This window comes from Eubalaena glacialis, chromosome 16 (assembly GCF_028564815.1).
Source record: "Eubalaena glacialis isolate mEubGla1 chromosome 16, mEubGla1.1.hap2.+ XY, whole genome shotgun sequence".
Lineage (NCBI taxonomy): Eukaryota > Metazoa > Chordata > Mammalia > Artiodactyla > Balaenidae > Eubalaena > Eubalaena glacialis.
Window position 1 is genome coordinate 66429266 of NC_083731.1, and position 26473 is coordinate 66455738.

Consider the following 26473-nt stretch of genomic DNA (forward strand, 5'->3'; position numbering starts at 1 on the left):
GCCACCTACTGAGGGGGGTGATCCTCTCCCACTTTATCACTTTGACCCAGGCATAAATACAGGATCCCTTCCTTTATTCTCCATAGAACAACTGAGGATGGACCACCAATAACAGACTGGTTTTGAAGATTTACTGAACTCATCTCCAACTTATGACACTTGTTCTTAGGATGATGCCTATGGCTTATCCTAAAATGTCTCTTCAGGGTAGCATCACCTGGACATAATTCCATTGTAGCAGAGACTGCTAAATATCCATCAAAATGGAAGTTCTCCTCTTCTAGTCATACAACCCGACTACATTTCCTAGCCTCCCTTACTGCTAAGGCTGGCCATGTGGTTGAGTTTTGACCAATGGAATGAGGAAGGAAGTGATACACACCACTTCCAGGATGAACTCATAATAAGTTTCCTACGCATGCACCTCCATACATTTTCCTCCTCCTTCTGGCTGTCTGGAATAGAGGCAAACCCCAGCACAAAGTTGGAAGTCGTTTGTGTATCGAAAGTGGTAGCACTGCTAACAGTTTTTGGTGCCTGAATATCTGCATGGAGGGGGTCTCCTCTCAAACCTGTTCGCCCATGTCTTACATGAGAAAAAAATAATAATAATGCTCAAGCAACTATTTATTTTGAGGTCTGTTGATCACAGCAATTAGCCAACCCTAGTAATACAACATAGATTTATATATACAAGAGAATTATCTCTCAATTTAGGTCATCAGTTCCACAAGCAGTACATAAGAAGAGGCCAAGAAGAGCTGAGGAAGAGTAGAAGAATAGAATTCTCAAGGATTAAGCTAGGCATCTTAGTTATTTCAGAACCTTAGTCAGAAGAGGAGAATGTGGGAAAGGGGAGGAACCCACCCATCCTTAAGCTGTCTTGGTATCAGGTCTAGGAGCTGCCTAGGCCCAGAGTATAAAAACGTATACTCATTTATCCCAGTAGTTTGAGGACAGGTAGGGGTTTGGAAGGAGAAACTGAGGGTGAGAAAGTCAGGGAAGGAAAGGGATATGGCTGGTTATATTGCAATATGATGGAATATTAATGTTAATGGAGATTCATCAATCAAAAAGTTTTTGACCTTTTTGAAAGGATAAAATATATGGGAAAGGCCACAGAGAGTGAAATGTGTGTCTGCTGGCTCATTTAAATGGGACAGAAATGCAAAGATAATTCCTATAAGGCTTTTTTAAAAAATAGCTAGAAAAGACAACTAGGGTTTCTAATGTTCATGGAAGAATCAGTTTACATGGAAAGCAAACTTTTGGTTACCAAAGGGGAAGGGGGGAGAGGGATAAATTGGGAGTATGGGATTAACAGATGCACAGTACCATATATAAAATAGATAAACAGCAAGGATTTTAAAAAAGAATACGCTTAAAAACATTCACTTAGATCTGTAGGAGCTTATGAATCAGGCTCCTGCCACTAATCAGGGCTACAAGGTGCTATGCACCTTCCTCTACCTGGTTACCCACCAGGTAACCGCCAACTTTGCACCATGACAAGACACATAAGAACACGCTAATAGGGACTTCCCTGGCGGTCCAGTGGTTAAGACTTTGCCTTCCAATGCAGGGGGTGTGGGTTTGATCCCTAGTCGGGGAGCTAAGATCCCACATAGCTTGCGGCCAAAAAACCCAAACCATAAAACAGAAGCAATATTGTAACAAATTCAATAAAGATTTTTAAAAAAATAGTCCACATCAAAAAAAAAAAGAACATACTAATAAAAATGTTAAACTACCGATTTTAAAGCTAAATAGTCATAATTTAAAAGGTACCCTCACCGAAAAAATACCAGTGACAAATCTCTCCCTGGTTCTTTTTATCTTGCTAGGAGTGAATGGGGCAGTTTTTCCTTCTCTCACCTCCTGTCAGCTGACACACAAATGCCAATGACTGCAGGGTGCAGACGGTGATATAAATGAGTGAAGTGAAGTGGGCCTAGATAGAGGGAGGGCAACGGGAGCGCAACTCAGTGATATTCACAGTACATACCAAGAACTTACTAACCTAGTATATACTAACCTAGTATAGTGCTTGACACATACCAGGTACAAATTGTTGAATAAATGAAAGCACATTTCCTAATGTGAGATATTATCAATACATTTATATTTTTACCAGTGTAATAAATAAAAAAATTATTTGTGTTTCTCTGATTAGTGAAGCTGAATATTCATTTATTTATACTTCTTCTCTTTTAATTATTTATTTCAAGCCCTTTGCCAGTTTTTCTAGAGTTGCCTTTTTCTTATTAATTTTCAAGGCTTCTTTGTGAAATTAAGCCTTTGCCGATTATTTTTGAGGCAAAGAGTTTCTCCTAGACTATCACTTACTTGTAACGTAGTTCATTACGTCATCTATCATAGGTTTTTTTCTGTAGTCAAATCTGTATTTTTTTTCTTATGGCTTCCAAGTTGTGTATATAGCGTAGAAAGGAGTTTTACCACAAAATTATAAAAGCATTCTTCATTACATTCTAATTGTGCTGAGTTAGTACAATTTGTCAAATTATCTGTCCTTTTGACACTGATTGAACAAATACTTTTATCAATAGCTAAAGTCCTAAATACTAAATTCCCATATATCCATGGGTCTATTTGTAGACTCTCTCCCATTCACCAAATTTATTTATTACAATGCCAATAACACTTTGTTATTACTACCATACCTATGTTGTATACGATACCTGGTACAAGCTTCTCCCTGTCCCTTCAGTTTTTCAGGTTTGTCTATTTTTTTTTAATATTTTCTCTTTAAAAATGTTTTATCAAATTTCACAAAAGGTCCTGTTTAATTAATATATGAATAAGAGTGGAATTATCTTTACAATGTTGATTTTTTTCCCTTCTATGGTAAATAGATGATCTACATTTAATATTTTCATTTTATTTTAGGTATTTTATTTTATATATAGGTCTATTAGACTTATACTCACCTGTTTTACAGTGTGCATGATTACTGTAAATGAAATTTTTCTTTCAATTATATTTTATAATGAGCTTTTGATGGTGTGTCTGATGGTGCAGAGACAGAAGTGTTTGCATATTGATTTTAGATTCATTCATTATAGTCAAACTATTTGTATTAGTTCTAATAATTTTTTGGTTGATTTCCTTGAGAGGTTTTAGGTGAGCAATCAGAGGCACTTATCTCTTCCTTTCCAATATTTAAATTCTTTCTTTGTTAGAAATAGAAACTCTAATTTTCTATCTAAAAATCAGTATCAGTGATGAATAGCAAATGCCCTTCTTATCCTGTTCCAGACTTTACTGAGAAAGTTACCTTCTTCTTCTGTTTTCAAACCAACTGCGCCTAGTGTCTTTTTTTAGGCGAGATCAAACTACATTTTCCCTTCCATTTAGAGTTTTTATTCTATTCAGGTTTCAAGTCTAATAGCATATATTTTCCTATGAAATAAATTAGGAAATCTGGGTTAAAAAAATTAACAGAAGTAGGACATAGTATTTCTCTTCTAGAATTTTGGTTATACTTCCTTTCTTATCCTTGGAGTTCTTCCTTATTCCTTACTCAGACAAGTCAAAAGTTTATCTATTTTACCAGAATTTTCCAAAAAACCTAGTTTTTGGTTTAATTTAGTGATGATAAATTTTTCTATTCAACTTTGTCCCTTTTTCTCCTTTATTTATTCCTCCCTTCTATTTGTATTTATTTTATGGCTATTATCTTATCAGTAAAATGCTTAGTTATTTTATTTCCATTTTTTCTAAAAGCTTTTAAACTTCTGCATCTTCTAAATAATTTTGTAGTCACATCCCATGGATTTTAATGTGGAATACTTTAAAATTTATATTCTCTTATCCCAAAGTAATTTGTAATTTCAGTTTTGGTTTCAAAATTTTTTATCCTAATAGTCTCCCCCCATCCTCCCAGGGAACCTGAATCTTTAATTCTTTTATTTTTTAATTGAATAATAATTAACACACAATATTATATTAGTTTCAGGTATAAAACATAGTGACCTGATATTTTTATACATTATGAAATGATCACTGCAATAAGTCTAGTGTGGTGACAGATGGTAACCTAACAGTCCTTTAAAAAGGTAATTAGAAAAAATTTTTAAGTGGATAGACTTTAAAATTTCTTATTGCTTAATTTCTAATTTTATTACGTTTTTCTTAGGAATAGTGGCTTTATAGGATTTGGGGGTACTTTTGGAACTTACTGAGAGTCTTTGAGGCCTTAGTCATGGCCAGTGGTAGTTAAGTCATATTTGTAAAGAATAGGTATTTTCACATGATAATGAGCATATGTATTCATTTGTGGTTAGGCAGTTGAGCATCATTTGGATTAAGACTAAACTGAGAAGTCTAAAAAAAAAAAAAAAAAAAAGAATAGGTATTTCCATAAACTAGGTACAACACTTTGTAACTATGTCTATGTTATCATGCCAAGTCATTGTTATTCATATCCTCTATTCCTTATGAAGTTTTTTGGTTCACATGATGACCTATTAATTTCTAAGGAGAACAAAAGGAAAATCTGACAAATCCATAATCTATATTACAGACTTCAGCAGTTTTTGTTTCATATATTTCAAATCTATATTGATATTTACAGTTCACATTATCTTCAGGATTACATATTTTATGTGCATAAAATATTCTTTATCCTGTTGAATGCTTTTCATCTTGAATTCAATTTTGTCTCATATTAATATTGCTACATCTGCCTTCTTTTATTAGCATGTATGGATATATGTTCCATGCCTTTGTTTTCCAACTCTTTTGTTTTATAGATATCTCTTAGAGTAGCATATAGCTAGATTTTTGCTTTTTTTTTTTTTCTGCAATCCAGGAACTTTTTTAAATAAGGAAATTTAGCCTATATACCTTTTTTGTGATTGCTGTCTTGTTGCTTATAAAGCTTCCACCCTCTTTTCTGCCTTTTGTTGTAATTATCAATTTTTCATTTGATTTTTTCTTCTTACGTTTTTGTTATATATCCTATTTGTACATACAATACAATTAAACATATAATAAACACATAATTACTTATTTTTTTCTATCAATATCTGGAATTCACTAGCATTCACTCGTGCAAAAAAAATAATTGTTTTATTTCCTATCCTCCTCTCTCCCTGTGCCTATTCCATAGCACTGAAATCCCCCATGATTTTAATTTCATCATGTTGATTCTTAATAATAAAAAAGAAAAAGAAAAAAGCTAATCATGTATTTGGCTATAAATGTCATTGTCTTCTTTATTCATAATTGTTCTGATATCTTACATCTTCCTCTTTCTTGGATTCCTTATTTGTTTGACCAGAGTTTATTTTGTGGCAGTTTTTTTCAGTAAAGATCTTAGAACTCACACAAAAGTGATAAAGTTGGCTGGCTGTGCAGGTAGCTTGTCTCCAGGATGGCGGGGGCGGGGTGGGGGGCACATATTCCCCCAGGTATAGTACATTTACCAGGAGCACTTTCCGGGCTCCAGGGTCTTCTCATGTGTCCAAAAGTTCTTAGGCTCTACCCTTGGAGATAAAGGCCAGAGTCAGCTGGTTCCTCTCTCTTACTTCTTCCCCTGCTATCCTTGTTTGGAGTTCCTTTATACTCTACCTTCTCCCTCCAAGCACTATGCTAGATTTCTTACATGGGTTATATTGATTAATCTTCGAGTTAGCAAATATTAGCCCCACCCCATGCTATATATGAGGAAACCTAGGCTCAATGTTAGGAGAGAGGTTAAAGTTTGAGACCAGGCAGGCAGTCTGATCCTAGATCTACCCTCCCAAGAGGGGAGCACTGATGGTACCAGGTTCCAATGATGAGATACTTAAGTGAAACTATTTTGTAAATAAGGCACCAGTCAGCTTTTATCTTTAACCAATTATTAACTACATCCTGAAAAAATAGAAGCTGTTCCTGACATCCAGGAGCTCCCCTGGCATTCACAGCTAAGCCTTGGTGTTCTCCTATTGAAAGTAATTTCACACAATATCAATATCAGAGGAGGTCACTTTATGATGGTGATGAATCATGAAAAAAAAAGGCCACTCCATGATATGTCTGAACAAAGAAAAATACATGAACCTTGTCTAAACCACAAAAGTGACCAAACACCCCAACATTTTGGCTAATAGGAGTGACTACTGCTTATTTATCGATTACAGTATTAGTCTCACTCTGATTGTCCCTCCTTTTAAATAAGATTAAGATACCTGATACCTACTTTGCTGTACATCTGAAACTAACACAACATTGTTAATCAACTGTACTCCAATATAAAAAAAAGTTAAAAAAAAAAAAAGATACCTGATACCTAATCACTATTACCCCTGCTTCCTGATTAACAGCCAACCCAGAACAAAGCCCTGCTTCCTCAAACCCTCTCCCAAAATCAACCCGACAGAGGCCCAAACCCAATCAAGTCCTTTCTGACATCTTCTTACTAAGGTGGCTCACAATTCCCCCATCGTGCGGCTAGAGAATTTGGAATTTATTTCATAAGCAATGGGAAATAATCAAGGCTTTTGGAATAGGATAGTGACATGACAAAAGCTGTGCTGTAGAAAATGAAATCTGACAAACATATAAGACAATCGAGAAAAGAGACTGTTGGCAAAGAGAGTAAGAAAGCCATTCCAGTAACTCAGGGGATGACAAGGAGACAGAAGCCATAATGCAAGTGGCATGTGAGAAATACCTATATGAAGGTGGTGGCAGTGGGAATGAAAATGAGTTAACATTCACTAGGACATCTGCAGGAAAAATTGATAGTGGGTAGAAATTTTAACCATCAACATGATTTAACATTCAGTAGGCAGGGATTCTCTCAGATTTCTCATAAACTGTTCAGTCACATTCTGAACAAAATAGAGGATTTTTGTACCTGTAAGTTCACTTCATTAGCATAAGATAGAAAGTTATGAATAGGATGACTTTCAGTTCACCTTACTGGGATTATAAAATGTGAGGTTGGATTTAAGCCTACCATATGGATAAGGGATCAATTTAGCCCTTAAGTGTCTTTTGGAAGCTCCCACGAAGGGCATTAGAAGTTTAGTGAGCATGTTAGAAGACAAACTTGGAACCTAAGTGTGCATATTCAGCAGACCTGCCTCGATCCTCAGCTCTAGGAAACTAAAACAGATGAAGATGTGCCTCCTAGGAACTAATCACACTATCATTCAAATGGAAATTAAAGAGATGCGTGGTTCCAATGGCGGAAATGAAGAAAACTTCCCCACATTACCATCGGCAGGCTGAGCTCACGGTGGTGCTTGGCAATTCAGAAATAAGAAGGCCCTACTTTGGAATGAGCTTGGTTCCAAGGGCTTTTTCAACCAAGGTTTTAAGAACTGAGCTCCTTCTCCCCTAGAAATATTGGTACCTAGGAGTACAGTCCAGCCAGGAGAGCTCACAAAAGCCCATGTACCCTACAGGAAGCTTAACTGTGGAATTAATCCAGTGTTGGACCTGGAAAAGGATGTCCTTCGGGTCTGAGGAAAATCAGAGAAAGCAGACATACTTCCTCAGTTTTTCTTTTGCCTCTTGCAGGCAAAATTTAGATCTTCCTTGGAAGAATCAGAAGTCAATTTTGCCCAAGTCTTTATCTCTGAACTGACCTATTCTATAGTCTTCTCCACAGGCCTCCCACAGGCCCCCCATAAGCTACAGTGCTTATCACCCCCACCCTAGCCTGATAATCCTGACCTTGTGAGTACAGCACACCTCTGAATTACTCATTATCCCTGGTCCTCCAAATCTCAAGACCAAGATTTGGCTGCATTGCTCACTATGTCTGTGACTTTGAATTACTCAACCCTCCACCTGTAAAATGAAGATGATATATCCCTAATAGGGTTGATCTAAAAATTAAATGAAAAAATGTATATAATATGCCTAACACTGCTGACACTCCATAGGTTCTCAATAATACAACAGCTTATTACTTTGAAATAACATTTAAAAGAGCCAAGCACTTTGTATATTTTTAAAACTATACAAATGTACAATCTGTTAGATTAAATGATTATTAGATATGAGTTTAAATTGTAAATACTTATAATATACCCAATTCTCATCTCTCCAGCAAATCCTTAAGAGAACATTGGTTTTCCTAACACCTGCACCCAAAATGCATCTGACTGCCCCATTCACATCTTACCCTAACCCCCATAACTCATTACATGGGCTCAAAATTCAAATCTGTCTCGACATCCATCCAAAAACCACATGGTGAGAAAGATGACTATGACTCAAAATAAATTACCGTTTAAATTTCAAACGCTGAAATTTAAATAATCTAAATCACAACATCCTTTCTTTGATTATAACAAAACACACACACACACGCACAAAGGTATATTAACTGTTACTTCAAATCCTCAAATCTACCAGTAATATTGACTAATTAAAAAGGCCATCCTGAAAAATCACATTTGTCTTTTTATAAGTAGTAAAGAATGACAGAGTAAAATAATGGTGAAAACTATGCCAAGGTTAGAAGCCTATTTCTACCCTTCACTTTCATGCTCAAGAATCCTAGAACTAACTCTACACTGTGAAGTTCGAGTCTGTCCCCAGCCAGAGTAGCAGACTTAATGCACCATTAATCTGGTCTGTTCTCAGCCGCCAATTGAAATAGTCACAGTCATTTGATTTTTAAGGAAAAGACAGTACTGCAGAAGTGCATTCCAGAGGTCTTTTCATAAAAACCATCCCATGTGCTCCATCTGCACATGCAATCTGCTTGTGTATTTTCAGCCAGCTTACAGGGGCAGATTAATGCGTACAATTAGAAAGCAACCCCACAGGCATTCAATAAACTGCTTTCACTATTACACTCAGGAGAGTCCCTCTGGATGTCAATAAAAGCCTAGTTTTCTGCCTGTTAGCTAAATAATTGACAACACTAAAAATAATCAGAAGCAAATGAACGAAGTCAGGAACAAAGTGGTAAGAAAGAATACATTAAGATTCTCATGGTGGTGCCCCAGGATGATATCATGAGCTTTTTCTCCAGCAACCTGGGTTTACAGTCTGCTCAAGTCCATGGTTGCCCTTCTCTACAGAAAACAAAACAAAACAAAACAAAGAACACCATTCCTAGTCTGCTATTTGAACCACACATATCACAGCATTGAAAGAATTCCTTATTTGTGTTTCTATTCTGTGATCCTTAGTTTGACAGCTTCAGGAGAATCTAATTTTTTGGTGAAGGGGATGGAATAGGGAACAGCCTGGTTGGTCTAGTTAAAACTTTGTGCTGTTAAAATTCTAAGAGCTCTCGGACTTCCCTGGTGGCGCAGTGGTTAAGAATCTGCCTGCCAATGCAGGGGACACGGGTTTGAGCCCTGATCCGGGAAGATCCCACATCGCAGAGCAGCTAAGCCCATGAGCCACGACTACTGAGCCTGCGCTGTAGAGCCCGTGAGCCACAACTACTGAGCCCGCGTGCCACAACTACTAAAGCCTGCATGCCTAGAGCCCACGCTCCACAACAAGAGAAGCCACCGCAATGAGAAGCCCACGCACCGCAATGAAGAGTGAAGAGTAGCTCCCGCTCGCTGCAACTAGAGAAAGCCCACACGCAGCAACAGAGACCCAACACAGACAAAAATAAATAAATAAATAAAAATTAAATGTTATACAGCAGAAACCAACACACCATTGTAAAGCAATTATACTCCAATAAAGATGTTAAAAAAAATTCTAATAGCTCTCCTATACAATTCTTCCACCATAAATTGATTCTAAGAAAATATGATAAAGGCTTGTTATACAGAGGATCCATCTTATACAAGAAGTTTCTTTCATATTTCTAGCTATATAATGGTCATTCATTTCATTAGCTATTGGTCTTTTAATTTCAAAAGTACTTCAAAACAAAATACATTTAAAAAACACACACATATACTTCTTGTGTTTCTCAATAGGCTTTAACAATCAATTTGAGATACTTCTCATTTTTAGCCAACTTCTCTTTTTCCTGGTTAACTGGGACTTTTATGATAAGCAGAAGAAAGATCAAGAGTGAAATGTGCGTGTAATTGAATTCAGCTCCACTGATAGTGTGTGAGGTGCCTGAGGGTAGAACTCTTCTTTCTTTACAGAAAAAGGGTGATCTCTAGTATTCAGTAAAACACAAACTCAAGAAGCTGGAGGACTAGTAAAAAAAGGTTTGATGACACAATCTCCCACATCCTTTAAAATTCCAAGAATCTCTCATCCTTCACTTTATCATGTTTAAAACTCCCCAGAGAGATGGACTTGTTCAACTTCCCAGTCCTGTACCTAAGACCCCTCACTGGTAAGCAGGTCTTCCCTTTCCCAGTGTAAACAAGGATGCCACAGGATAAATACATTTGTTCTTATTGTGTCTCCAGGCTACAAATGCCCCCATGGCATTTGGGGGCATTCAACTCCTCTGATTGGCCAAGAAATCAACTCTCATCCATTCTTTACCAAAGAAGGGGGAGGCAATAATACATTAACCCTTAATCTATTGCCTGCCGCCCTCTATCTCTCTCTAAGACAGCCAACTTCTCTTGGTGTTTAGCTTCACACCAGCTTCCTTACCCCCATGTCTGCCTTAGAACAAAAGTGGGGAAAGATAACATCATTCATTAGCACTTCCACCCAACCCCATTCTATCTCCCACTCTTTTCCTGGCCTGGGTAGCAGAGGCCAGGTATCCAACTTGCTAATGGGCAAAGTGAAGTGCTGAGAAACTTCTTTTACATTCCAACCTCTGAGTCTTAAAGCAAGGAGCTGTTGCTTACAGTAGAGGCAGGAGAATCTCAGTGAAATGAGAAAACCAGAGGATGCTGTACTTGGAGGAGGGACACACTTTAGGGTGTCACATATGCTCACCCCAACATCAGAATGATCTTAAATTCTACAAATGAGGTATAACGACGGGAACAGATAAGAGGAGGCAGTCAGTACAGTCCATTGGAAAGTGGGAGGCCGATGACTAGTTCTGGTGGAACCAGAAATCTCTAAACGGTCTCTACAAAATAAGCTGTCTGATCCCATTCAACAAGAACCTCTGTAAGAAGTTACATATCAAGTCCCCATGAAATTCAGTCACTTATATACCATTTTTTTTAATAAATTTTTTATAACATTTTTAAAATAAATTTATTTATGTTTATTTTTGGCTGCGTTGGGTCTTCGTTGCTGCACGCAGCCTTTCTCTAGTTGTGGTGAGCGGGGGCTACTCTTTGTTGCAGTGCATGGGCTTCTCATGGCGGTGGCTTCTCTTGTTGCAGAGCACGGGCTCTAGGGCCGCGGGCTTCAGTAGTTGTGGCATGCGGGCTCAGTAATCATGGCTCGCGGGCTCTAGAGCACAGGCTCAGTAGTTGTGGTGCACGGGCTTAGTTGCTCTGCGGCATGTGGGATCTTCCCAGACCAGGGCTCAAACCCATGTCCCCTGCATTGGCAGGCGGATTCTTAACCACTGCACCACCAGGGAAGCCCTATATAAGATATTTTATTTAATCCTTACAAATGGCCGATGGGAGAGATATTACCAACCCTAATTTTTTTAGAAAAACTAAGCTTTAAAGAGGTTTAGTAGTTTGTCCAAGGTCACAGCTGAAGAATGGCGCTAGGATTTTGAACCCAAATCTGCTTGTTTAATTCTACCATATTTGGAATTAATCTAGGGACAGAAATATGGTTCTTTGGTTTTGTCTATTGTTTTAAGCAGTGTGCAAGTAACCTAGCTACTGAGAGCTGGAACACAAACTTATCTTTAAAGCTTGTATAAGAGAGTAGATTATCTACATTATAAAGCACATAGTAGTTGCCCCATACATGTTAGCTGCTGTAATTCACAAGTCATACTGGAAAAAGTACCTTGATGTATGACCACCAATTTGGGAGCTTTGCTGATAAATGTGAAATTATTTCTCAATTCTTGTTTACAAAAATAGAAGTCCTCAGTCCATTAGGTAAATCCCTAGTTAGTTTAGATTCTGCTTGGGTACTTCTTTCAAACAACATCTTCCTTATATTGGTGTTTTGGAAGTCTTCATAATCAAAAGTAACCTGGATTACCAAAAAGCAAGCCCTCCAAGTTATCTAGAATGGGGAATTTCTCAAATTTGGCAGTATTCCTTCTAATCTGTTGACTGCTAAAGAATACTTTAATGAGTATAGATATCTCCAAACTTAGAACCTCACTTCTAGAGTTCAATTACATAATTAATAGTCAACAATCCAACACCAGATGTTTTGAATAGTTACTATCACCTAGAATTTAAAAGCACAATGAACAATATGTCTATAAAAGGTACAAAATTCTGAAAATATAAATTTACCATTGCTGATGTTCTCTAAAAGCTTCTCTTCTGAGGTTTTCTTGACGCCTCTTTTTCTCCTCTAGTTTATTGCTCTGAAATTTCAAGTATCAAAATGTAATCTATTAGGAAAGCTTTAAGCAGAATCATGATGTTAAAGTTACCCAAGGTCCAAAATCTTTAGGCTCAAGTGGCCTCAGTAGTCCAATATGGTACCTACCAGGGCTTCCAAGGTGATAACCCTGTCACAACCCATGTGCCCTACACTGAAAGCCAGGAGCTCTAAGTTCTTTCCATGGCTCCCCTCTCCCAACTTGATTGGTATAATCACAGAATCAGTATTTCACATTTTAACCTCAGTTCAGATGATAGCAACATTTATATCTTAAGCAGTGTTTTCAAAATGTTCTAAGGAAAACATGAAACTTCCACACCAATCATGTTAAATTAAAATTATAATAAACGATTAAATAGATGATACAAAATATGTATATATATATAAATGGTTAAATAGTTGATACTACATATATATCTCCACATTACAATAAAGCATTCAGGAAAAGATTTTCAATAAGCCAATTCAATTCCCTTCTGACTTAGAATCAGATACTTAAAGCTGTTGAGAGACTGAACAGCAAATGTCCAAAAACAGCCATCCACTTGAATAGAAGAATCCTCTCATTTTTTAAATTAGTTGTTTGGAGAGTCTAGAGATAAAGAACTTCACATTTGATATTACTGTCACCATGGCTCTGGCATATTTTAATCCAACTTAATAACCCAGAAACGCTTGTGTTTTTTTACTATGATACAACTGTCATTTTTTTTAATTTGCCTGTGAAAAACAAGTAGACTTCCTAGACAACAAATTTAATGGGGAGTTGAAACAAGTTCTACAACACAGGAGGACTTGAAGTTTTAATTGAATCCAAGCGAGAAGTCAAGCAGCTGGATTTGCTTTAAAAAAAAAAAAAAAAAAATGGACTTGTCCCTCAGGAAGACCTGTGAAAAGGGAATAATGGAAATCATCACTTCCAAACTCTAACATAAGTTTAGCTCCATCTTCCAAAGAGAGGAAAAAACTGTTCATATTGTTCATTTCCATGAAAGTCTTCATTCACACAGAACTATTTACTCATCCCATTGTGAAAGGTAAAATGGATGATTTCAGTTTCAGAAAAAACATAAAGGAAATTTACTACAATACAAGAGAATTGTAATACAATTCAGTTGTAATTCAATTATAATACAAGGCAATTGGATTATTAATGAATCACAGTTCTAGGAAGCAAACTAACAGAAAATTGTACAACTGAATAAACATGATCTCAGTCTAGAAAAAAATCCTGACTCATGAGACCAAAAGTAGTCAATTGTGATGAGCTCCCCACATCTCTGGGGGAAGAAAAGGGAGCCGGGAGGTAAAAGACAGCAAGCAAGCAAGCAGTAGGTATTGATTAAACCAGGATTAGGAATGCTACTTAGAGAACAGTGAGAAAATCACACAAGCATTTAGAGACCAGGGCTGGGTTCCTTTAGCAAGGTCAGAAATTGGAACATGGATTTTCATCTCTTCACTAATAGATTATCATTGGACTCAACTTACAAAAACAGTTACTCAGTAGCTTAATTCTTTCCAACAAAGGTCTGTTTATCCCTCAAGAGTTGATGGAGAAGTATTTTGCAAAATACTGGAGTATTTAAGTATTCAATACCCACCACTGTGGTAGCTATTTTAGTACACTAATCCAAATACTTAAGATTTAGTCAGACTACTTATTTCTTCCCATTTAACAGTGACTTAAGGAGTCACCCAACCATACTTATATGTATACAAATGCATAATATAAAAGATCTAAGAACATGAGGTCCAGAAGAAAAAATATGGAATGAGTTCTAGGTCCACCATCACTGAGTGACCTTAAACAAATCATTTAATATCACTGAATCTCATGTATTCAACAAACATTTATCAAATGCCTATTATATGCTCAGTACTATGTTCTGTTAGATTCTGGGAATACAAACAGAGCAGTGCCTACTCTGGAAAATTTTAGAAGCTAGCTGGGAACACAGACAAGAAAACCATGATGGCAGTGTGTAAAATATATTAGGGAATAGAGGTTTGCAAATATGTAATATGAATACAAAGAAAAAGCACAGAAGTGGGCAATTGGGAAATGCTTTCAGCAGTTCCACAGACATTCATTCAGTGCCTTCTATGTGGGTAGACCCCATCCTGGGTTAGGGTTAGGGTTAGGGTTAGGGTTAAGGTTAGCCAAAATTTGAATAACATTTGGAATATGGTTTCTAACCTCAGGTTCATGAATAAGCTGTCTGATAGGAGTATGCTCATTTTTATGGAGCGTGAGTCCATAGCTTTCTTCAGATTTCCCTAGGGGCTGATGACCAAATAAAAGGATAAGAACCATGGGTCTAATGAGAGGTAGAAATACTAGATAGAGACCAATCTTAAGCAAGAACTTTCCAGGAGGAAAAGGAGGTGATGGGAGCAAGGCTACTGCACTCCATTGTATGGTTTCTTACTGCCCAGGGGCCTAGCAGAGAGGTTAAAAAGGCTGAAATAGAGGCAGCATTCAGCTTACCAAGGCTTGCATCCCAGCATGGGGTGTTTCAGCACAGCAGAGGTGTCTTTTTCTATTTCTCACAAAAGCACCATCTGTCACCAATCTGAGCACCCACAGAACTAACTGCCTGGATGAAGAATCTGTTTCTAATTTGCACAAAGGCAATGATGGGATAGTAGTGGCCCTGAATAGGAAAAGGGCATTCCTATAACGTATAATATTTTCAATACAGAAAGGCGCAAGAGAATATGCCAGTTCAGGAAACCCCAAGAAGCTTGTGGATAAATTCAAAGGGGTTTGTAGTGAGATGGGTGGAGGACAAGGTTGAGGAAGTAGGAAGAGGCAAATTATAAAGAAATTTATATGACAAGTAAAGGAGTTTGGACTTCATTAAAGGCAATGATGAGCCATTATGTTATTTTAAGCAGGATGGTAAGCAGCTCACCCTGAAAGCAACACGAAGGATAAGCCACAGAAAGGACCACAAATACAAAAACCAACGGTGTGGTTCTCACAGTAATCCAGGCCATAAATTATGAGTCCCAAATTAAGACAACAGGGACAGAAAAGAAAGGACAAATTCTAGAAAAATGTGGGGGACAGAAATAAGAGGAGAGTAAAAAGAAATAGTAGGAGGTAGGCTATATTAATATAGAATGAGTCAAAAAAGGGGGGAAGATTACAGGTGACTGTCATTTAAGAGCATCAGAATGAATACGAGGTCAGTTTTGAACCTACTGGATTTGAGATACACTGTGGCACATCTAGAAAGAAATATCAAGCATACAGTAAAATATATGGTTCTGGGATTCAAGAATATGGTCTGGAGATGTGGATTTCAGAAATCATCAGCACAAGCAAAATCCACAGATGTGGAAATGCGGGGGGCTTTCACCTAAGAATATGGTGGCATAGGCACAGGGAAATGAGAGAAGATGAATGGATGGGACCTGGATAGAACATCAATAGCAGAAAAACAAGCAGAGGAAAAGGATCCAGAGGGGTAGAATTTGAAGGACAAAGTACTATTTAAATAGTTACAATATTACAAACAGTTTAGATAAGTTAGGAACTGAAGAGTCTCCACTGAGTTTTTCAACTAAGAGCTCATTAGTGATTCTTGGCTAGATAAATACCCATGAATTACTAGAGACAGAAGTCAAACTCAGCCCACCAAGGAACAAGTGAAGGTGAGGACTCAAAGAAGGTAAGTTTCTAAGCTAGCTGAGTTCAGCATCACCTGGGGAACTTTGTTTAAAACAGAGATTTTTTTTTTTTTTTTTTTTTTTGGTTCAGGTGATTGATAAGGAGTCAGTCTACATACTGACATGTAGGAACCCAATGTGGTAGAAAAGGCTTTCAAGAAGCTGAGCTGTGATGCTTGGGAGGGAGGAGTTGAAAGCAAACCAGAACAGAGACACTTTGTTTTTAAGATGAGAGATTTCAGTATGATTATACCCCAAGAGAGAAAAACAGAAACAACAAGAAAGCTACAGGAGAAAAGGAGGGTTAACCGATGGAGCAGCAATGTTCCCGGGGAGATGGAGGAAAGATGGGATGGGAAGCACGGGTGGGAGAATCCAACATAGCAACAAGGAAGAGCACTTTCTTATTCCTGCTGCGATGAGACGGGGGCAGAAACAGCAAAGGAAGAGTAAGGAAACAGAAAAATATAGGTACTTCCAGCCTTGTGGTCTTTATTCACTAGAAGGTGGGAAATGAGGTCATGTGCTGAAAACGAAAGGTGAGGATAAGAAGAATGTGAAGGGAGGAAGATGTCGGTAATTAGATGAGCCTAGACTGCAAAGGAAAATGCTGTGCACTAGGAATTGTTAAAGACCCAGCTGGGAGGGAAGCCCAGCAATCTCGTGTGACAGGAAGAGCCAGTGTGTTTTTTCTCCAGCAACCCAGTTCATGTGGGTTTATTTAATTTAGAAATAAATTAAACCAATCCAATTCATGTGTAAAACAAAAATCCTCTCTGCCTTCCACACAAGAGGTTGATATAATAGTAGGGTCAAATGAAATAGAGCACTTCTTTACATGTATAGTTAATTAGGTCAGGGCACCCTTTTTCACTGCTTACTTAGCGCTACCCATTGTACAAAGAGATTTGCACCTACTGTATCCTTTAATCCCACCAGTCCCATTATTATATTATTATACCCATTTTACAGCTAAGGAAAGTGAAACATAAGGAAGCTAACAGCTTACCCTTTTAGTACTACATCTGCATTTCAGAGATATCATTAACATCCCAACATTATGGGATTAATTAATGGGGTCAGTTAATGGGACCCTACGCATTCCAACAACCAGAGGCTTAATGCCCACACCAGTTCATCCACAAAGACATGCATGATGTAGGAACCATATTTCTGGGAAATACTTGAAAGTTCTGTTTTGTTCCTTGAAAGTTTTCAGAAATGGAAACTTTTCCCAGTTTATAAAAACAATATTGAAATAATTTCCTTGATGTTGAGTTTTATTCCTAAAACTGTTCTTAAACCGTTAGCCCTCGCTAGTACTTGTTTCCTAGAAATAAGCAACAAGTGTGATTTCTTAAAAACATGTATATGGGGCTTCCCTGGTGGTGCAGTGGTTAAGAATCCGCCTGCCAATGCAGGGGACATGGGTTCGAGCCCTGGTCCGGGAAGATCCCACATGCCGTGGAGCAACTAAGCCCGTGCACCACAACTACTGAGCCTGCGCTCTAGAGCCACAGCTACTGAGCCCGTGAGCCACAGCTACTGAAGCCCACGCGCCTAGAGCCGTGCTCCACAACAAGAGAAGACACCACAATGAGAAACCCACACACCACAACGAAGAGTAGCCCCCACTCGCCACAACTAGAGAAAGCCTGCACGCAGCAACAAAGACCCAATGCAGCCAAAAATTAATTAATTAAAAAAAAAAACAAAAAACATGTATATGGATGCATCTCTGCATCTAATATGCATATTTTGTTTTCTATGCTAATAGGAAATGAAGTAGGTACAAAGTAGTTCCTACTTCATTTTATAACATTAAAACGAACTAATGATGCTTCTCAGTGTCTACATAAAACACCATGACCTCCAGGGCTCCACATAACTTCATCAGCTTTATGACTTTATAGTTTACTGGAAAGAACAAGGAAAGGCTTCGTTTGCCACTCAGATCCGTAGCTGATTTCTTGCCCTTTCTGAGGTTATAATACCCTAAGAGGTTGGGAGAATCAAATGAAAGAATTTGTAAATTATATAGCCCTATATAATATGATTTCAAACATATGAGAATCAAAGGCAGAATAAGATGAATCCAGGAGGTAGGGAGGGTCTTTGACATGGAATTGGAGATTTTTATTTTTTAAGTTCGTGGGCATTATGAAAGTCTGGAAAAAAATCAAATTATTACTCTGCCATACAGATCTCCAGGAAGAGAAATTAATACACTATAAAACCACATGAGTTGTATTAGTTTTCTATTGCTGCTATAACAACCATGAACTTAATAGCTTAAAACAACATAAATTTGTTAATAATCTTACAGTTCTGGAGGTCAGAAGTCCAAAACGGGTCTAACGGGGCTAAAATAATATATTGATGTTGAGGGAAATTGGCAGACTCCAGTACCAGTAGCAGCTGTTATGTCCACGAGGCTTTTAGGTAGCTAGCAATATGAGTCCCCTCCAAAGACTACAGCAGGGTCTTTACTTCTTTGTACCACTACAATAAGGACTCTATTTCCAGAATCACATCTTCTGTTTGCATGCTCTGCTATCCTAAGATGTCAGTCATCTATTTGTTCAGTGTAGAACTTAGGGGTACCATAGTTATGGTTTTGTAGCTCCTACCCATAGGTTTAGTCTCTTTTATCCAATGGCCTTTCTCTACTTCAAGCCAACAATGGCAGGCTGAGTCTTTCTCCTGCTCCATCTCTTCATGCTCTCAATCTTCTGTCTCCCTCTTCCAAGTTAAGGACCCTTATGATAACATTGGACCCACCTGAATAATGCAGGATACACACTCTCTCTACTTGAAAGTAAGTTGGTTAGCAACCTTAATTCCACCTGCAAACTTAGCTCCCCTTTGCCATATAACAGAACATCTCCCTAGGTTCCAGGGATTAGAATGTGGAAGAGGAGGGGAAGGGGGCATTTTTCTGCCTACCACATGGGTTGTAATCTATTTTTAAATCAGTAAGTGTCAGACACATAATGTGCCAGATAATTCATAAAATCCTTGCCCTCGCCGCCAAGCCCTCTGAAGCTTGGTTTGGGAATGTGGCGGGGCGGGAGGCGGAGGCAGTGAAAGGAGGACCTCTTTCCTTTAGGGCAAAGCAGTGGTGTGCTGATAAGCTTAACAACTGGCTCTAGCAGGGAGGAGGAGGGGAGGTTGATTTGTAGCATTTACTGATTTCTGTGGTGAAAATACTCCTCATGGTCAGTTTCAGTCTACCAACATGAAGTCCGCTAGCCCACAAAATAGAACAATCCACTCTCATGAGCCAGTACAAGGAGGCCCCAGTACACCACTGGAAGAATACATAACATCAACATACTCTAATGTAGGGAATACAAGTTTAACTGAAGCATCCCAGTGCCCTCTCCAAAGTTCCCCTTAACCCACAGGATTAACCCTTCCTGGATCCCATTGACATGATCAGAGGCTAAAGAGCTGGCTGCCTTTCATACCTTTGTGCGTATTAAGGACCCATATGTGCTGGCAGGGAGTACAGTTTACTCTCCCCTTACTCACACACAGGTGGTGACCAATCAGAAAGAGACCCAGTGTTCCCTGGTGACCCCTCCTGGGAGAGGACAAACTGAAGGTCAAGGGGGATTAAGACCAAGAGGCCAAGTTAGAGGTTCTCGGGTGGCAATAGGCTCTTGGATTCGACTTGGCTCATAGTTCCTGGACAGCAGCCATTTGCCTGAGGGGGACGGTGGTATTTTGTAAGCTGGTGTCCATGTGTGTGTTTGCTGTGCATTTTAAGGAATAAATGCTCCATAAGCACGGCCATTATCGCTTCCCTTGGCCATTTTCACACTGGCAATGTGAAGTATGCCATTTCTAGATGGCTAATGTCCATTTTTCTTTTATCTGACACAAGCTATTAAATGGGCTCACATTTAGTATGAAAAGCAACAGATTTATGTACAACAGGGAGAGCTAGGTCAGGGTGGCAGTCCGGGCCGATTAGCCAGAGAAATCAAGTCTGTGGAAGGACCAGAGTGGGCTGCTCCTTCTCTTGTAAGGCAATTTAGATTCATGCTCCTCCAACCGCTATGTGTACAAGAATCACCTGGAGAGCTTGTTAAAATGCAGGTTCTGTTTCAGAAGGTCTGGGGTGGGATTTGAGATTCTCTATGTCTAATAAGTGATATCAAGGCTGCTGGTTCAAGGACCACATTTTGAATGGGATGGATCTATACGTATCAACTCCCTCTCCCCATCTCTCACTTTTGGACAAATTCATACCAATAATCATTACACTTGTCATGTTAGAAAAGCCAACCCAGTTAAGACTTCTGTAGTTAATGATTGCTGTACATCTAGTGTTATAGTATAACTTGGAAAGGGAGGGAATGCTGCTTTTACTCAATGTTAAAGAAAACTGTTTCAGCCACTAACATTTCTGAATAGTATACATAATTTGACCAAAGAAGAAATGAGCTATAAATGACCCACAAGCCAGCCAATTGTGGGTATTAAATGACAACTAATAAATCACTTTTAGGATAAGAGTTTACAACACAATTCTTTAGGATCTGCAAGCCCCTTAATTAGATTTGATGATTTTCTTAGTTGCACCTGAAATACAGAATGATTATGCTATATAAAGGGAATACCTTCTCTACAATCACAAGACTGAAGTGTGAACCTTCCTTTGAAGGAAAAAATGGGGCGGGGGTGGGGTTGAATGGAAAAGAGTGAGGAATAGAGAGGTAGAAAGAGAGAGAAAGACAGGTTTTAAAAAGTTATTATGAGAATCTTTTCAATGAAGGTATAATAGCTGATGACTTGGAAGTGAACTGCTGAATCAAATTTAGTAAACAAAGTGCCTATACTCTTTTTTTTTTATACCTCCAGCATTTCAATTCCTCATTTATAAGTCCAGTCTTATCTCTACCCCAGAGCCTACATGTTTACAGATGTAGCATCTCTACAGATGTAGCATCTCTACATCTACACATGTTCCCAGCCTTGAGAGACAAGGAGGTGAGGCTTACAGACTCACTTTACAGGAAGAGTTCAGAGAGGGGTAGGGGCCTGTCCAAGGTCACACAGCACAACAGGACACCTTGCAAGAAAGACTTAGTTTGCTCCCCAGCCAGGTAGAGAGCTCCTCGGGGAAAGAAAAGACTCACACTCTTGCACATTCCACAAGCCATCAGCTTTGGGCTTCATTAACTCTAGTAAAAATATCTATTGCTTGGTAACCACGTTTAAATTTTGACCAACACTCAATCTTTAAGAGGAAAAAAAGAAAGAGAAGGATGAAGAGAGATACAGACAGCAAGAAAAAGAATTGTGTTTTCATGACTTAAACCTGCAGCAGATGTCATACTTGGTCATCAGTATCATGAGTCAACCTCTTGCCCCCAGACCTCCAACACTTAAAACCCATTACAGCTTAGGATTTATGTGGGGAATGGGAGCAGGAGGTGGGGGGGAATGGGGATAGAAGAACAGTACATTCTTCCTTCTCTAGCAGATGAGCATTTTTAAGAGATTTTTCCCCCCAAGCCCCAGAAAGAGTATCAAAACTAAACACACCAGTTTGAGGTTTGAAATAGATCATATCACTAGTACTGAAATGTAAATGCATGCTTTTTCTTTATCAGTGAGAGAGGTATGTTCACCTATTTAACACTCACCCTGGAAAATTCAATATTTGGATATAAATATGATGGTGTACCACTGGTGGCCATTGTTACTAATTGCTTTGCCTTCTGGCCAAATACACAGCTACTCCTTTGATCACTTACCTGGGAGGCGAGAGAGTGTGATGACAAAGAACTCTAGCTCTGAGATCAGTCAGACTGGATTCAAACCCTACTTCTATTTACTGGCTACAAGTCCTTGGGCAAGTTATCTAATCCTCTGGCAGTTTCATTTGCAAACTTGGGTAATAAGAATATTATACACTTCATAGGCTCTTGTGAGGATTAAACACTTTGTATATGAACAGTGTCTAGGACAGAACCTGGCACATCAGAAGCCCTCAGTAAACGCTGACTCACCATTCTCTCCAATGTCTTACCTTTTCTCTCTGAACTGCCTTCATTTTTTGGATTTCGGCTTCTTCAGCTTCCCTCTTGATTCTTATATATTCTTCTCTTTTCAGCTAAATTGTATTGAGATTACAGAAGACAAAAAGCAGTTACTATTTTTCAGTCTGGACCAATGGAACACAAAATTATGATGAAAGGAGGAGCTTCAAGATGGCAGAAGAGTAAGACGTGGAGATCACCTTCCTCCCCACAGATACATCAGAAATACATCTACATGTGGAACAACTCCTACAGAACACCTACTGAACGCTGGCAGAAGACCTCAGACCTCCCAAAAGGCAAGAAACTCCCCACGTACCTGGGTAGGGCAAAAGAAAAAAGAAAAAACAGAGACAAAAGAATAGGTACGAGACCTGCACCAGTGGGAGGGAGCTGTGAAGGAGGAAAGGTTTCCACACACTAGGAAGCCCCTTCGCGGGCGGAGACTGTGGGTGGCGGAGGGGGGAAGCTTCAGAGCCACGGAGGAGAGGGCAGCCACAGGGGTGCGGAGGGCAGAGCAGAGAGATTCCCACACAGAGGATCGGTGCCGACCAGCACTCACCAGCCCGAGAGGTTTGTCTGCTCACCCGCCGGGGCGGGCGGGGGCTGGGAGCTGAGGCTTGGACTTCGGTCGGATCCCGGGGAGAGGACTGGGGCTGCCTGCGTGAACACAGCCTGAAGGGGGCTAGGGCGCCACAGCTAGCCGGGAGGGAGTCCGGGAAAAGGTCTGGAGCTGCCGAAGAGGCAAGAGACTTTTTCTTGCCTCTTTGTTTCCCGGTGCACGAGGAGAGGGGATTAAGAGCGCCACTTAAAGGAGCTCCAGAGACGGGCGCGAGCCGCGGCTATCAGCGCGGACCCCAGAGACAGGCATGAGACGCTAAGGCTGCTGCTGCCGCCACCAAGAAGCCTGTGTGCAAGCACAGATCACTCTCCACACCTCCCCTCCCAGGAGCCTGTGCAGCCCGCCACTGCCAGGGTCCCGTGATCCAGGGACAACTTCCCCAGGAGAACGCACGGCGCGCCTCAGGCTGCTGCAACGTCACGCCAGCCTCTGCCACTGAAGGCTCGCCCCGCATCCGTACCCCTCCATCCCCCCAACCTGAGTGAGCCAGAGCCCCCGAAGCAGCTGCTACTTTAACCCCGTCCTGTCTGAGTGAAGAACAGATGCCCTCAGGCGACCTACACGCAGAGGCGGGTCCAAATCCAAAGCTGAACCCCAGGAGCTGTGCAAACAAAGAAGAGAAAGGGGAATCTCTACCAGCAGCCTCAGGAGCAGCGGATTAAATCTCCACAATCAACTTGATGTACCCTGCATCTGTGGAATACCTGAATAGACAACGAATCATCCCAAATTGAGGAGGTGGACTTTGGGAGCAACAATATATTTTTTTTTCCCCTTTTTCTCTTTTTGTGAGTGTGTATGTGTATGCTTCTGTGTGTGATTTTGTACAGCTTTGCTTTTACCATTTGTCCTAGGGTTCAGTCTCTCCATCTTCTTTTTTTTTTTTTTATAGTATAGTTTTTAGCACTTGTTATCATTGGTAGATTTGTGTTTTGGTTTGGTTGCTCTCTTCTTTCTTTTTATTACTTTAAAAAATATATTTTTAATTATTATTTTTAGGTTTTATTTTAGTAACTTTTAAATTTTATTTTATTTTATCTTCTTCTTTCTTAGTTTCTTTCTTTCTTTCTTTCTTTCTTTCTTTCTTTCTTTCTTTTTCTCCCTTTTATTCTGAGCTGTGTGGATGACAGGCTCTTGGAGCTCCAGCCAGGCATCAGGGCTGTGCCTCTGAGGTGAGAGAGCCCACTTCAGGACATTGGTCCACAAGAGAACTCCCAGCTCCACATAATATCAAACGGCAAAAATCTCCCAGAGATCTCCATCTCAACGCCAAGACCCAGCTTCACTCAACGACCAGCAAGCTACAGTGCTGGACACCCTATGCCAAACAACTAGCAAGACAGGAACACAACCCCACCCATTAGCAGAGAGGCTGTCTAAAATCATAATAAGGTTACAGAAACCCCAAAACACACCACCAGACGTGGTCCTTCCCACCAGAAAGACAAGATCCAGCCTCATCCACCAGAACACAGGCACTAGTCCCCTCCACCAGGAAGCCTACACAACCCACTGAAGCAACCTTAGCCACTGGGGGCAGACACCAAAAACAATGGGAACTACGAACCTGCAGCCTGTGAAAAGGAGACCCCAAACACAGTAAGTTAAGCAAAATGAGAAGAAAGAGAAACACACAGCAGACGAAGGAGCAAGGTAAAAACCCATCAGACCTAACAAATGAAGAGGAAATAGGCAGTCTACCTGAAACAGAATTCAGAATAATGATAGTAAAGATAATCCAAAATCTTGGAAATAGAATGGAGAAAATACAAGAAACGTTTAACAAGGACCTAGAAGAACTAAAGAGCAAACAAACAATGATGAACACAATAAATGAAATTAAAAATTCTCTAGAAGGAATCAATAGCAGAATAACTGAGGCAGAAAAACAGACAAGTGACCTGGAAGATAAAATAGTGGAAATAACTACTGCAGAGCAGAATAAAGAAAAAACAATGAAAAGAATTGAGGACAGTCTCAGAGACCTCTGGGACAACATTAAGCGCACCAACATTCGAATTATAGGGGTCCCAGAAGAAGAAGAGAAAAAGAAAGGGACTGAGAAAATATTTGAAGAGATGATAGTTGAAAACTTCCCTAATATGGGAAAGTTAATAGTTAATCAAGTCCAGGAAGCACAGAGACTCCCATACAGGATAAATCCAAGGAGAAACACACCAAGACACATATTAATCAAACTATCAAAAATTAAATACAAAGAAAAAATATTAAAAGCAGCAAGGGAAAAACAACAAATAACATACAAGGGAATCCCCATAAGGTTAACAGTTGATCTTTCATCAGAAACTCTGCAAGCCAGAAGGGACTGGCAGGACATATTTAAAGTGATGAAGGAGAAAAACCTACAACCAAGATTACTCTACCCAGCAAGGATCTCATTCAGATTTGACAGAGAAATTAAAACCTTTACAGACAAGCAAAAGCTAAGAGAATTCAGCACCACCAAACCAGCTTTACAACAAATGCTAAAGGAACTTCTCTAGGCAGGAAACACAAGAGAAGGAAAAGACCTACAATAACAAACCCAAAACAATTAAGAAAATGGGAATAGGAACATACATACTGATAATGACCTTAAATGTAAATGCATTAAATGCTCCAACCAAAAGACATAGACTGGCTGAATGGATACAAAAACAAGACCCGTATATATGTTGTCTACAAGAGACCCACTTCAGACCTAGGGACACATAAGACTGAAAGTGAGGGGATGGAGAAAGATATTCCATGCAAATGGAAATCAAAAGAAAGCTGGAAAAGCAATTCTCATATCAGACACAATATACTTTAAAACAACGAGTATTACAAGAGACAAAGAAGGACACTACATGATGATGAAGGGATCAATCCAAGAAGAAGATATAACAATTGTAAATATTTATGCACCCAACATAGGAGCACCTCAATACATAAGGCAAATACTAAGAGCCATAAAAGGGGAAATCGACAGTAACACAATCATAGTAGGGGACTTTAACTCCCCACTTACACCAATGGACAGATCATCCAAAATGAAAATAAATAAGGAAACACAAGCTTTAAATGATACATTAAACAAGATGGACTTAATTGATATTTATAGGACATTTCATCCAAAAACAACAGAATACACTTTCTTCTCAAGTGCTCATGGAACATTCTGTAGGATAGATCATATCTTGGGTCACAAATCAAGCCTTGGTAAATTTAAGAAAATTGAAATTGTATCAAGTAACTTTTCCAACCACAACGCTATGTGACTAGATATCAATTACAGGAAAAAATCTGTAAAAAATACAAACACATGGAAGCTAAACAATACACTACTTAATAACCAAGAGATCACTTAAGAAATCAAAGAGGAAATCAAAAAATACCTAGAAACAAATGACAATGAAAACATGACAACCCAAAACCTATGGGATGCAGCAAAAGCAGTTCTAAGAGGGAAGTTTATAGCAATACAAGCCTAGCTTAAGAAAGAAGAAACATCTCAAATAAACAACCTAACCGTACACCTAAAGCAATTAGAGAAAGAAAAACAAAAACACCCCAAAGTTAGCAGAAGGAAAGAAATCATAAAGATCCGATCAGAAATAAATGAAAAAGAAATGAAGGAAACAATAGCAAAGATCAATAAAACTAAAAGCTGGTTCTTTGAGAAGATAAACAAAATTGATAAACCATTAGCCAGACTCATCAAGAAAAAAAGGGAGAAGAC

The 26473-nt window shown here is 39.1% G+C and overlaps 1 protein-coding gene across 3 annotated transcripts in view; it reads right to left on the bottom strand.

The window, feature by feature from the left end:
- The window catches only part of EPSTI1 (epithelial stromal interaction 1), a 106446-nt gene that overhangs the window by 51698 nt on the left and 28275 nt on the right, over positions 1 to 26473 (bottom strand). For all 3 annotated transcript variants that reach the window (XM_061170585.1, XM_061170586.1, XM_061170584.1), the window contains exons 5-6: positions 22121 to 22204; positions 12306 to 12379 (exon numbers count right to left, since the gene is read on the bottom strand). In XM_061170585.1, coding sequence (XP_061026568.1) covers positions 12306 to 12379; positions 22121 to 22204 — 158 coding nt within the window. The remainder of the gene's footprint in view (positions 1 to 12305; positions 12380 to 22120; positions 22205 to 26473) is intronic.